The sequence below is a fragment of the Pagrus major genome, chromosome 1 (genome assembly GCF_040436345.1).
Source record: "Pagrus major chromosome 1, Pma_NU_1.0".
Classification (NCBI taxonomy): domain Eukaryota; kingdom Metazoa; phylum Chordata; class Actinopteri; order Spariformes; family Sparidae; genus Pagrus; species Pagrus major.
In genome coordinates this window covers 30,938,397-30,951,751 of record NC_133215.1, presented here as the reverse complement: position 1 = coordinate 30,951,751, position 13,355 = coordinate 30,938,397, and the positions used below count along the sequence as shown (strand labels likewise).

The 13,355-nt window shown below is 39.6% G+C and overlaps 1 protein-coding gene and 2 non-coding genes across 3 annotated transcripts; 2 read left to right on the top strand and 1 right to left on the bottom strand.

The window, feature by feature from the left end:
- The first annotated feature begins 6,970 nt into the window (after window positions 1-6,970).
- On the top strand, window positions 6,971-7,044 carry trnai-aau (transfer RNA isoleucine (anticodon AAU)). Its single transcript has one exon. It is a non-coding gene; the product is annotated as a tRNA-Ile (tRNA).
- Window positions 7,045-7,365: 321 nt separating this feature from the next.
- trnaq-cug (transfer RNA glutamine (anticodon CUG)) lies at window positions 7,366-7,437 on the top strand. The gene has a single exon. It is a non-coding gene; the product is annotated as a tRNA-Gln (tRNA).
- Window positions 7,438-7,688: 251 nt separating this feature from the next.
- On the bottom strand, window positions 7,689-13,013 carry exosc9 (exosome component 9). Its single transcript, XM_073474299.1, has 12 exons — window positions 12,837-13,013; window positions 12,393-12,487; window positions 11,793-11,912; window positions 11,478-11,580; window positions 11,206-11,343; window positions 10,786-10,868; window positions 9,427-9,559; window positions 9,106-9,194; window positions 8,853-8,999; window positions 8,549-8,733; window positions 8,284-8,362; window positions 7,689-8,148 (listed from the first exon to the last, which is right to left on the bottom strand). Exons 1-12 carry the CDS (start codon window positions 12,900-12,902, stop codon window positions 8,085-8,087), a joined length of 1,302 nt encoding a protein of 433 aa, XP_073330400.1. The 5' UTR covers window positions 12,903-13,013; the 3' UTR covers window positions 7,689-8,084.
- Between the last annotated feature and the right edge of the window lie 342 nt (window positions 13,014-13,355).

Genomic DNA, 13,355 nt, shown 5'->3' with positions numbered 1-13,355 from the left:
AAACTGGCTAAATAATGCCAGATTAACCAGCTCTGCAAGGACGCCCTGGTGTCTTCCTTGTCAGGCATGATGCTATGTGTCAATGTTAAGGGCTGGATTGTTTAACCTTCCATTCAGTGTGAAAGTGATATTAGTGAAAGCAATGTGTACTGTGTGCCCTGGCATTAGGCTATTTGACGGCTGCATCCATGCACGCCTCTCCAGAATCACATGAGCATTTTTGAACGTTACGCTTGCCTGTTTCAGACAGATAGTGTATTCTCCACAGTGGAAGCGCAAAAATAACATTTCAATTTCGTTAAGATCACCTCTGTATAAACTTCAAGTTATAGCCAGCCTGTTTGTTGTGTACAAAACCAAATAAATCTGTGTACTTCTGAAAAAGCCTGGTGCTGGCGGCATATGCCTGAGTTTAAGTATCTAATGAATCATTAGAGAGGTCTGTCTTACATGTGACACGCAGCTGTGGAGTACAAACTCCGATACAAGTATTTGACTTCTTTTCTTCTTTTGGGGGGACTTTTTGTGCCTTTTTTATTAGATAGTACAGCTAGAGACATGACAGAATACACTATCTGTGCGAAACAAGAAAGCTTAACATTCAAGAAGGTGTTTACAGGCTTTTGGAGAGGGTGTGTGCCTGGGCACAACCTTCAAATAATGCCAGGAAGCTAACAGTGGACCTTGTGTTCCCTAACACCTGCCTGTGGTGAAAGCCTGGCAGACACACTCAGTTAAATCATATCCCTCAGTGTGGTCAATTTCAGGTCACACCACAAAATTACCAACCATCAGAAACGTTCTTTAAATAGCAAAGGAGAGGTAGAGTAGCTGATTTTTGGCAATTGGAAATGTGTTGATAGTTCTGTCTCTTCCCCTTTTAACTGAATAATTAAGGTTAATAGCTGAATACAATTAACACCAGCCAAGAGGGCACTTTTTGAGTCTGAGAGCAAAAATAACAGGTGCTCTGTTGTCTATCTGTGCACTTGCCTGATCTGTGCATCTTCATCTGAAACTGCATGTATGCTGTCCTTTCTAACATGTCTCCTAGCAGCTCCTGAAAAATGATGTTTTTATTTCCAACAGAGAAATGCCCGTGGCTCTGATAAATACTGTGTGATACAGCAGAAACATGGCTGTAAATTCTCTGGATAAGTCTGTGTTTTTTTGGTTTTGTTTTGTTTTTAAATACATTTTTCACAAGTTTGTTGCAATTTCACTGATATTGTACCCAAAATATGGTCTCAGCATCATTATTCATGGAGGCTATGGTGACCTGACTTTGAAATCTGCAGAAACATGAATTCAACTCAGAAAGGAATATACTGGTCACAGATCTTTGATCAGAATATAAAGATACACAGATGGATAATACTGAAACACTTCCTAGCTAACATCGCCATTTGATTACACCCAGTCTGTTTCACTTCCAGGTTTAAATAAATGTGTCCAAGAGTTAATTTACATTTTTTCATATCAAACACTAATGTTAGCTTGGAAGTGGTTGAACGCTAACGTTAGTTGTTATCTACCAGTAGCAAATGGGTAATCAAATATGTTCTTTTACCCTGAAATATGGCCTTATCTACTTCTAGATTTTCACTATCCATTGTCCTTTCAGTTGCTGATCAATGAGGAAACTGTTAAATGATAATACGAGTTTCCCTTTTTCTTTATCCCCCTGCCTCTAAAAACATCTATGCACCTCCTGCACCTAGCTTAGCTAAAGTTTCATAGTTTAGTTACACTGGTACTTTGAGAGATTTAAGGTGATTGAAAACAGACCTCATGCTAGATCTGTGTAATCCTGTTTAGTTCTCTCATTCCACCAATGATGAAACACAACATTGTCTTTGTCATACAACAGTAGATTGTTTCTGTGGTGTACTGGTTGACTTATGGTTCCTGTGATGGCCAGTCCCCAAACTAATCAGGATGGTTCCAGGTTTAAGGTTCATTTAATTGTCATTCTGTTTATATATTATATTCAGAGGTAGGGACCTCTACTTGTTTTATAAAATCCAGTAAATTCATTCTATATGGGAATAAACCACAGCTTTGCATTAACTGCATGTGTTGAGAAAAGAGGCGTTGACTTAATCAATTAACAACATACTCATGTTAAATAGCAACAGACCTATCATGTTCAAATCACTGGGAACCTTGTCTAAATCATTACCTCCACTGACACAAAGACCAGCACTCTGACTGGTGGCCATTAACACCACAAACTATTAATACAGGCTGCTAAGGTGCAAATGCTCTCATATGACCAAGTTTCGTTTTATCGCTTGTAATCCAACAGTTTGCCTCTCAGGCGACATTTGAGCTTGGGACTAAACAACCAACTGTGTTGTGTGGCCTCGCCATTCATCACCTACATGATTTTGTTGACGACTGGAAAGTTTAATGAAACTGTGTGAGAAACTGAGCCTGAGAGTCACTGTGGTGGGTGGTGTTGGGTGGTTCTTCCCTTGTAGGTTCCCTGCTTTTTTCATGCTAAAAATATATATATTAGAAGTGATCTATTGTTAAAGGAACAACAAGCAAAGCTGTGGAGGAAAAAGACCACAATCTTATTTCCTTCTCACTGTAATTATAACAGGTGGATCTATCATCAAACAGCTCTAATTAGGGGGAAGGAGCTCACGTTTCAAAGCAAAGGATACTGTTGCTTTTAATTATAGCAGTTCCCTTGGGAATTGGCATATCACAGCAGATAGTTCCCCTGAAAAGCACATGTCACATCACATTCAAATATTATTTCCAGGAACAGTCCTGGTTAGAGTTTGACAGAACTTTAAATCAAATGTAACTGTAACTGTTTTTAACTACGTGTGTCATATATGGTTGTCTGCCATTTGTCTTTTATGCACCTCAGTTTTATTTGTGTTTTGTCACGTTCGTTGACAAGTGCACGTTATGTACCTATTCTGTTTATTTGCTCTGTAATTATGTTTGATGTTTCTGTTTGTTATCACATTTTTGCAACTATTCTGTTTCTTATATGTGCTCTCGACATCATTGAAAATGAGGGCTTGCCCTCAATGATTTTTCGAGATTTAAATAAAGGTTGAATGAATGAATGAATGAAAACTAAATGATATAAATAAATAAAAAAAAAAAGATGGACTGGACATGAAATATAGGCCTACAACAAGTTCTTTAGAAAAAAAAGTACCATTAGAGAAATGACCAGCTTTCTAGCAGTGGTGGGTAAGTAATTCATGATGATACTAAAGTGACAGGCATAAACAGTAGCCTACTGTCCAATGTAGACTGTTATAACACTCGGTTATTTAGCTTACTGAATGTTATTTAGCCAACTAGCTAGTTATATAGTTGAGCAGAAATGTAGAAATATTCCATTAGCATGCTAGTCCCTCAGCATTGACACAATACTGTGCAGAGTCAGCATAATGTAGCTAATGTCTATTCATGCTGAGTCACAGCCACTGTATAACTGTGCTATTTTTATTTCTCTATTAGCAAAGGTCAGACAACATCCTCTTTGTGGACCAGACAGCTATGAGAAAACAACTCTCACCTCTGGTTTTCTGCTTTTTACTCCGTTCTCCTCTCTCGTCCTCTCATCTGAAAACATTTCCTTCATTTCTTTAGTAACCTGTCCCAGAAGTTTTTGGTTTCCTTTCATTTCATTACGTTTGGTGCATCACAGTTACCTTCACATCTGCATTTATAGTTGTCACTGAATGGAAACCAGGGGCAGCAGACAAGGAGGGAAAAACATGAAGAATATAACAAGAATACAAAACACAACTGGCTGTAATCCATTATAGTCCAGGTCCAAGGTCCCTCAGGATAACTTATCATTACTGCCTGCCCTCTGCAACTTTTTAAAGGTCTAATGTGTGGGATTTAGTGGCATCAAGCTGTGAGGTTGCAGTTTGTAACCAATTGAATACCCCTCAGCCAACTCTCTCCTACAGTGCCTGCTGAAACCACACAAAAAAAAGCAAACAAACTTTCCAAATTTTATTGTACAGAATGGCTCAAATTATTATAGTCAAACTAGTCATTTCTCGGGGGTTGTGACGCTCAAATAATGTATCCACCGTTTTACAGCCACTTCTTTCACAATCTACATATACGATGTTTGTCAGTTTAAAAGATAATTTAGCAACACCAACATGGCTGTCACCTCGGCACACAAAAGATGGGGAAAAAAGTCTGGCTATATTGACAGCTGCAGTCATGCTTAAGGAGAGTTAGTGAGCTAGGTAATACTTAAAAACTGCAACTTATTAGAGCAGAAATATTATCTTTTTAATTGACAAACGAACATCCAAAGGGGCGTGATTTCTCCTCTCCATGAAAGGCTCATTCTAAGGTCATGAAAAACAACTATTCTATTCAGATGATTATACACTGATGAAAACATAGTCAAGAATTTTATATTAAATTTCTGCCAGTAGTCTATTCAAATGTGTCTAAACTGGATTCACAAACCACAACCTTAATCCCTCATAGCAATGAAGCGAACTGTAGCCTGTCTTAAATGATGCACTGTAGTGGCCGTCATGGCTCCAGTAATAACACAGATTATCCACTGAGTGGTCAAATAACGACTCTGATCTCCCACGGCATCCCTGTAGGTCATTTAATATACTAAGTAAGCAACTGTGGCTTTGTGTGTGGGACTGTTGATGGCAGTGATAGTCTCTGCCTGTCCAGTACTTTTCCACTGACTGACTGCATGTGCATGTGCATGTGCGTGTGTTTAAGTGCCTTGTGTTCCTGTGTGAAGAAAGTAGCTGCACCCGCTGTACCTTATCAGCCAACCCAGGAGGAGAAGACTAAAAACATTTGAACTCCTGAACTCTTGATGGTGAGAGGGGTTTAGGTAGGATTACACAGAAGTTTATGAGAACGAATTAGACAGCATTACAAAGCAGTTAGTCATGTGTATATGTTAACACTGGCTCATCAAAGTGTGCTTGATATGGGTTTGACAAAAATTTAAAGCCAAGGCATGGGTGTGGCTGAGCAAGAGTATGTGGCTCCGTCATAACAGGTTTGGTGCTGTGGGCAAATCTGAACATGAACACACAATTCATCTCAATAAACAAATGCACAAACAATGACACCGATAATGCACCAACTTGATAGGAATCAAACGGACCCACCTGTTTGTTGTGTAATCAGATTTCCAAGAATTTCACTTCTGTGTTTTACATGTGAGATCTAGATATGATTTGTTCTACAGGTTTTCCTGCTACTTTTGTTGTAATTGTGTGTCGCTCCACCTTTAAGCAAACAGGAGACCTTTTGTTTTTAAGACAACAGACCGCTCCATGCTATAGAAAACTGGGATGCCACTCCTCCTCTGCACACAGCCACACACAGACTGTCACATACATATTTGTGCACATGCTAACACACCAAAACTTGCCCTGGTAGAGCTCAGATGTCTGTTGATGATACACTGACCTGATAAGAGTCCGTCTAGGACAAGAAAACCCGCAGGCTTGTGTGTGTACATGTGTGTGTGTGTGCCACCACATGCCCATATAATCCCACAGTGACTAACTACAAATTAATAGATGTTGAAATATATACAATCCTTTGTTGTATGATCACAGAAATGTGTCCTCAATAGACCAAATATTGAGATTCCCACATTTGACTTGTCCAACCAAGAACCATTTTCGTTCCAAGACATTTCCTGTGAAAACTTGAGAATCTGCAATTTAGCCACCTTCGGACCAGCAGTAGACTTTTCATTAAATAGCATTTGAGAGGCAAAACGGCAGCTTTATGACCACAAAGAAGAGCCACAGCTGGTTTTGATCACAGCAAAATCTGAGTAGCTGAACTGTTGACACGTTTGCACAGCCTTTTGCATGCATTGTACTGTCACACATTTAAGAGAATGTAACATTAAATACTGCATGAATTCATAATGCACACTGCTCGCTAGTTTTCTGGTACGGTTATTTAATGTATAGCGCCTACAAAGAGCTGTAAATCAATTGGATTAAACTGCATCAGTTTCTGGTGATTAAGACCAGATTAATATGTGTGAGTATGTATCAGTGCACGTGTATGTAATGAATCAGAAAGTATGACTCAATTTTCTACTTGAACACCAGTGTGTGTCTTTGAAATTCTTACTGCCGTACGTCATTAATTCTTTTCGGTCCTTTTGAATCAGTCATTGTCTGGTTGGGTGTGTATGTCCCATCTATGAAGTGGGTACATGTTGTTTCCATTCAGAAAATATGTAAAAACATTTGGCAGAGATTAGCTGGTGCGCTGTGCAGTAACTCCCACAATCAGAGGGATTGGAAGTCTCAAGTCAGTGAACAGTGTTGCAGTTTTACACAGTCCCAAATATGATGTGTGAGTTAAGTACAATCATATGCACAATTTAATCATGGTATCAGACTGGGCCGCCTAATTAAGTTATAAAGCAGGACCCACTTTATGGTCTTATTTATGTCAGTTGATGTTGAGCTATGGTTGTACATAGTACAATATTCCAAAACAAATTCACAGTAGATGTAATTACCAAAAAAAACAGCTTTAGACACAGTGAACTTGAGGCTTTTGGGGCCCATGGCGAGCCGAGGCAGGCAGCCTTTCCCAGTCTAATTTCCCTTATTTGGGAAATATATCTGTCTTTCCAAAGTAGCCTGTGTTTTATGTGGGAAAGAAGAGATATACGCATCCAAAGCTTCAAGATAAAGACTGCCAATGCTAATAAGTGGTATGTTGGGGATGTTTAGGAGATAGTAGTAAAAGACTGGAGGAGCACAGATTCAGGTCAGAGAAGTGTTATCACATTGTACTTTGCTGTTGTATTCTGTCATGGTAGTGGCCTTTACTTTTGATAGACCAGGTTTAATGTTGTAATCACTCTAATTAAATTATCCATCCAAAGAGCGGTAAACATCGTGCATGTCACTCTTACGATTTCAAGAGTGCCGGAAGCAAAGTACATCGTGGCCGGTTAGCTCAGTTGGTTAGAGCGTGGTGCTAATAACGCCAAGGTCGCGGGTTCGATCCCCGTACGGGCCATCGTTACTTTTGACTTATGTACATCAATACTGTGATTGTACCGGCGACACAGGTTGTCAATACAGGCCCAAATTCGATGTATTTCTGCACATTCAGACAAGACATTTATGCTAGTTAACGGTTCTAATTTATTTAATATAGCGAGAACAAGTACTGTTAACGATAATGTGTAACATCTTTGTCAATGAGGATGAGCATATTTACCAGTTTTAGTAGGTACATGTCCATCAATAAAAAAATAGCCCATCTCATTGTTTGTCTCAGATCATTGCGATTACTCTACATTTCATAACCCAAAGAATCAGTAAGGATCAGAGCGGAGGTTCCATGGTGTAATGGTTAGCACTCTGGACTCTGAATCCAGCGATCCGAGTTCAAATCTCGGTGGAACCTAACTTTTGCTGCGTATGAATACTTGTCAGACGTCGTTATTTTGGTTTCAAATGGGTTTTACTGAATGACAGAAGTGACGTATTGGATTATTGTAAATTTCAGAAGTCTTAAGAGAAATATTTGCAATTCAAGAAACAACTTCTGCTTTCTGGCAACATGGACACGATTTACAGAGAAATAATAATCCCTCCATACTTATTTTCAATTGATCTTGTGATTGTTTGGATTCAACTATAAAACTTACAAAGACAAACATTTAAATATTTTCTTTTTATTTAGATCCACTATCACCACCACAGATCACATTTTTACTTACAAACTTTTACCACTGTGCTAACTGAAATGTAAAAGTCTGCTAAATACCCAACAGTGGTTAAGAACATTTTCTTTTATCACACCCATCACTTTTACATCCTTTCACTGTTAAAAAAATATGTTACAAATCGTTCTCTATACATCTGTAAGCGCAGTCTGTTTTTAAATGGATCCAAATGATTCCAAACAAGAAGTAAACTCCATGTTCACACAGTAAAAATCCAAGCATCTCTGAACTGTCACATCTCTTTGATCCAAACTCTCAGACATGTAGGTGCACAGCTGTAGATATGTATATCTGTGACTGCAGGGACCTCCAGTAGATCCTGCCTTCATTTCTTCTGCCTTTTCTTTGATGCTGCTGCCCCCTTCTGGTGTGAACTGGGTCCTGTATGTCTGAGAGGATGAAAAAGAGATGTAAGCTTAAAACACAATCTTTACCTTTGATCTTTACCTTTGTGTGAAGGGCAAACATGTACTTTATTGCTATATAAATTTTCTATACATACAAGAGACAACTGGTGCACCTACTTGGGAGCTTTGTCTGGTGTCTCTGGATGAAGTATGACCACTTCCTCTTCTTCACTGTCAGATATCTCAACCACATCCTCTGCGAATCAGAACCATTTCCCAATTTATGTTTTGAACTTATTTACAGTAAAAAATACTGACAGAATAATGATTACATAACATTTACATCTGATTCTCTTCTTTTGCATCGATTCGAGTAGATAATGACTGGATTTTCATCTTTGGGTGAACTTTTCTTTTAATATTGAAAGAAAAATGTAATAACCTTGTTTGCTGTCTTCTTTTTCATGCTGCTCCACTTCCATCTTTGTTACTTTTACTTCCTGTTCTTCACCACTGTTGTCATTCTCTTCCTCTTCATCCTCCTCTTCCTCGTCCAGTCCCCAGGTGTTCTGCAGCCCCTGCCCAACCTGACCCACACCTGGGACGGGCACCACGGGGGAAGGCACCCTGGTAGGTATGGTTAAGGACCCACAGTGGATTAAATAAGGCCAAGTGACAGATAGAAAAGTGGCAAAGACACATTCTCGTGGATGATGCTGCTGTTATTCAGGCTCCGCAAAGGATACGTCTGAGATGGGGCCTCGGCTTTCTGCACGATGTCGTTGGCTCTGTCTGTCACCTCCGTCATCTCCACTGGAGTCTCGTCCATTTTCAGGGCTGTGATTCGCTCCTGAGGCATAGACTCCGCAAAACCACACCTACCACCCGCCTTCCTGGAAAATGTACAAACACGGAGTTCATATATATCTTCTAGAGACAACACCAGGAGTTCAAATAGTGGTAAATATAAAAGTGTGGTAATGTGATGATAGTGCTCACCTTGCTTTCTTGTCGTTCTCCAGGGCTTTGCTGATGAGTTCTGTGATTTCAGACACCTTGACGCTGGCTATTTTACTGCATCTCATAACCTTCAACAACACACACAAAAAGTGATTAACTGATAAACTCTGTCCTTTCCCACAGGAAATAGTTGTTGTTTTTTTACCTTGTTAGTTATGGTTCTATTCAACCTGTGGGTGTTTTGGAGAGCAGCCAGTATGATCGATTGTGAAGCTCTACAGTGCAGCGAGTGATAATATTTTTGAGATATTTGCTCTAAAGGGTTTCAAAACTAAGCAACATTATCTACACTCCATTCACCTGCTCTTTCAGCAACATGATGCCCCCACTGGACTGGATGGAGCAGATCTCTCTGTGTTTGTTCATAGCGATCATCAGCAGGCCGTCCATCACCCGCTCCTCCCGCTCACAGGGGTCCACCAGCAGGTAGGTTCTGCAGAGCGAACAGAGAGTACAGACGAGACAGCTTGGCAGGAGGAAGGATAACATTGCACATGTTCTTCATACCAACAAACACTGTATAGCCCTTTTCAATTTAAAAGAAACATTTTACATATTTATATTATTTTATTTAAGTTTCTATTTTATAATCATGATTCTTGACTTATGTAGTACTTGTTTTTCTTTCCTCTTACTCTGTTTATTGTGATCATCATTCACTATAAGCAAAATCCTAGAATGTAGAAAACCTCCTTAGCAACAAACCAATTTCTGATTTTTCTGAGACATTTCGGTTGAAGCTGTTTTAGATGTGTTGATTCACCCGTACGATCAGTTTTTGAAGATGTAGTTTGTGGTGTTACAGAATTGTTTAGCATTATACACAGGTTACAATTATTTTGTCCACCCCATTTATATCAATGACAGTAGGCTGGAGAGAAGAGAACAGCTCTCTGTATAATGAATCAAAGTTCAACAGCACCACACACTACATCCTCCTACATGATCATAGTGCCCCATCAAATACATACAAAATCCATTATCCCATTCAAATCAATCTTCATTTGTATCATCTGATACTGATTCATAAAATCACAAGATCAATCTTTCATTGTGTCTTTTTCTGTGGATGTGTGTCAGAGTCTGAAATTAAGACCCACCAGGTGTCAAATGAGGGTAGGATTTTTTCTATTTGACAAGCAGAGCTCTCTCTCTTTGTTATTTCATTGATGATACTACTTTTTGCTGTCATTTATGGATGACTTTTGTCCTCTCTTCATAGTGCGTTCAAGTGCAATGCACCTTGTAAACTCAGACATCTATACTTGAGTGGCCACGGGAAAGTTTCTATTTGCTTTCTTATTTTCCTTTGTTGAAATACACAGGCCTATAGTACGTCTTACATTACATTCTTGTTCATTCAGTACATAACTGAATTAATTAATACATTTCTCAACAGGCAGAATTTAACCACAATTTTAATTTAATTCCTAATGTGAATATTAATATTTTTTTAATAAGGGTTCTTTGTACAATTTACAGCATTAGTTCTCTCAGAATTTATTTTATATACAAGTCAAACTGGTAACTGAAATATCCTTAAGGGAATCGAATCAGGAAATCTGTGGCGATACCCACCACTACCACCCAATAAGTATCAACGTTTTAGTATTTAGCACAAAAAATGATTCTGTCCTTCAATTTAATATGGGTCCTCACCCTTGTTGGAAAAAGGAGAAGCTGACACTGATGGGCATGTGGTAGATGCTCAGAGGAATGGGGTCTCTCTCCTCTGGACTGTACTAAGGAGCACAGGCAAAAACACAAAATTACAACCAACACAAACTGTTCAGACTTGAATTACAATAGAAACACTGAAGAACAGCATAGGGCTGGACAATACGAACCAAAGATCATATCTCTGTAGTTTTGGTCTGGTTTTGTCAACTAAAAAATGTGTTTTCACCTGAATGAAAGAGCATTAAAGTGGTCACTTGTAGTTAAGCAGGTAAGTCCCTACATTATATACTCTGTAAGTGTCATCACAGAAACTCACAACGGAGCAGCTTGGTGTTTAAAGCATTTCCCGATAGATTCAGTGAAGCAGAAAACACCACCTGCTGTTTGTTGCTGACTCACCACTGTGACTTCGTCTCCCTGGATGCCGACATCAGGCCTCCTGAAGTGGCACAGAGCGGTGATGGCAGCAATGCTGGCAGCATCCATCAGGTTCCCGTCATGATTCAACATGTGTACGTCCACTCTGATCTGCCACACCTGAGCGCAGACACACACACACACACACACACACACCGTCACCACACTGCAGAAGGGTCTCTTTTTTCTGAGTGTGTGTGTGTGTGTGTGTGTGTGTGTGTGTGTGTGTGTGTGTGTGAGTGTGTGTTATCTACCTTTTCTCCAGACACCACACACAGGGACTCGGTATCAATGCACTTGGAGTTCCTCAAGCATCTCTCCAGCTGTCTGTTTAGCTTCACTGACAACTCAGACTGCCTGGAGAGAAAGTAAACCCCACGGATGATTTACACTCGCTGCACAAGCAGTTTGACTAAATGAAACACATTTCAGACACAGTCCTGCTCTAATATGTCCCTTAACTCCTTCAGTAATTCATAATGTGAAATGAACAAGAGGGAATACGTTGCATATTATCTGTCAGATGTATTGGTACAAAAGTACATACAAAACGTATACTTCTCTCTCACCTGCCCTGTTCAAACGTTGGTGAGGCCATGGGCGACAGCTCGATGTTGAAGAACATGATTCCCTCGTTGGGTCGACTCTCTTTAGGAGCCACCAGCTCACACGACACCTGGGCCATGACCCTGTAGAGTGCAACACATTCGTATTTCATTATCACAAAAAAATACAACTTTTTACGTGATGTCTCGGTGCATTTCACGGGTTTGACTCTGACTTTGCCTTTTCTGAGTGGCTTTCCTTCTTTTAACCTCCTCAACCCCACAAACTGCGGTGTGAAGACAAGCATTGTTCATCCCATGAAATTTCATTTCCCAGAGATTTCCAAAGCTTGAAATACTGTCATGCTAAATTCTAGGATAAATATTTATGAAATGATGCACAAGACATCTTGAATTCTTCAGACAGAATGGTGCACGCATAGAAAAATACATCTTGGATCTGAATATTTACAGAAAACACAGTATATGAAGCCCTCAGAGTGAAAAATGTAAAGTTACATAATGTTAATGAAGCATGGGAAGATTTATGAGGATGGTTAAAACTTAATGGGGTTACTGAGTAGAAAAAGCAACGACTTTACATACATCTGTGAATATATTTACCTGGTTTTCCCCAGCTCCACAAAGCAGCATCCATAGTCAGTCCCAAATGTGATCTTCATCTTTCTGTAGTCATAGGTCTGTCGGCCGTCCAGCCGCTGCAGGGGGAGGACAGGTCAAACTCACAAGCACACCACAAAACTACATTTTTAAGAACTACTACGTTCGGGCATGGACAACAATGTCCTCAAAGCACAAATCCATGGACAAAGTTTTTAAATCGTCCACGTAAATACACTCAAACCACTGCATTTACAATGACTGGAGCCTGCCTGACTTCAGTGCTTTTGGTAACAGTCCATCTTCCGGTTATTGGATGAGAAATATTCTTAATTATGTAATAATTAGAATAAGTTAGCTGTAGCTGTCCAAATACTAACACTAAAGTTTCCTTTAGTGGATTCATTCAGCACAGAGGCTGGACACCATGCTCACAAACCAGCTCACCTTTTTCTCTTCGATGGCTTTGAGCAGAAAGTCCCGCTCACAGTTCGCCAGCGGTGCGTCCTTCATCGTGCGGGCTTTGGAGAGGCTGCAGTTTGAAAGAGTTTAAGATTTTTATTCACAACTGCGGAGCCACTACTCCGACAGGCATGTGGTCACCGTCAATATTTTCAGAACTCTACCCCGGAAGTGTTTACAGCATGCCAAAGTAAAGATGAGGGGGATATTTTTTCTTCAGTTTACTTATTTTAACTTATTGTTAACGAGCCGTACTATTAGCCTATGTGTATGTACCTATTATGGACACAATCTTCATTTGCACTGTGCCCGCGGACCGTTTTTAGTACAGTTTATAGAAAATAAGCTTTTATTTTGTAAGAGTGAGTTTCAGATGCGTTAACGTACTCCTCTTACGCTCGTAATTTCGGCTTTTCCTATTAGTAAATAGTCACAGCAAGTACCAGTATTTTGAGAGGATTGTGAATTATGAATACGTATAATGTATTTTTGCGTTTTTCTTGA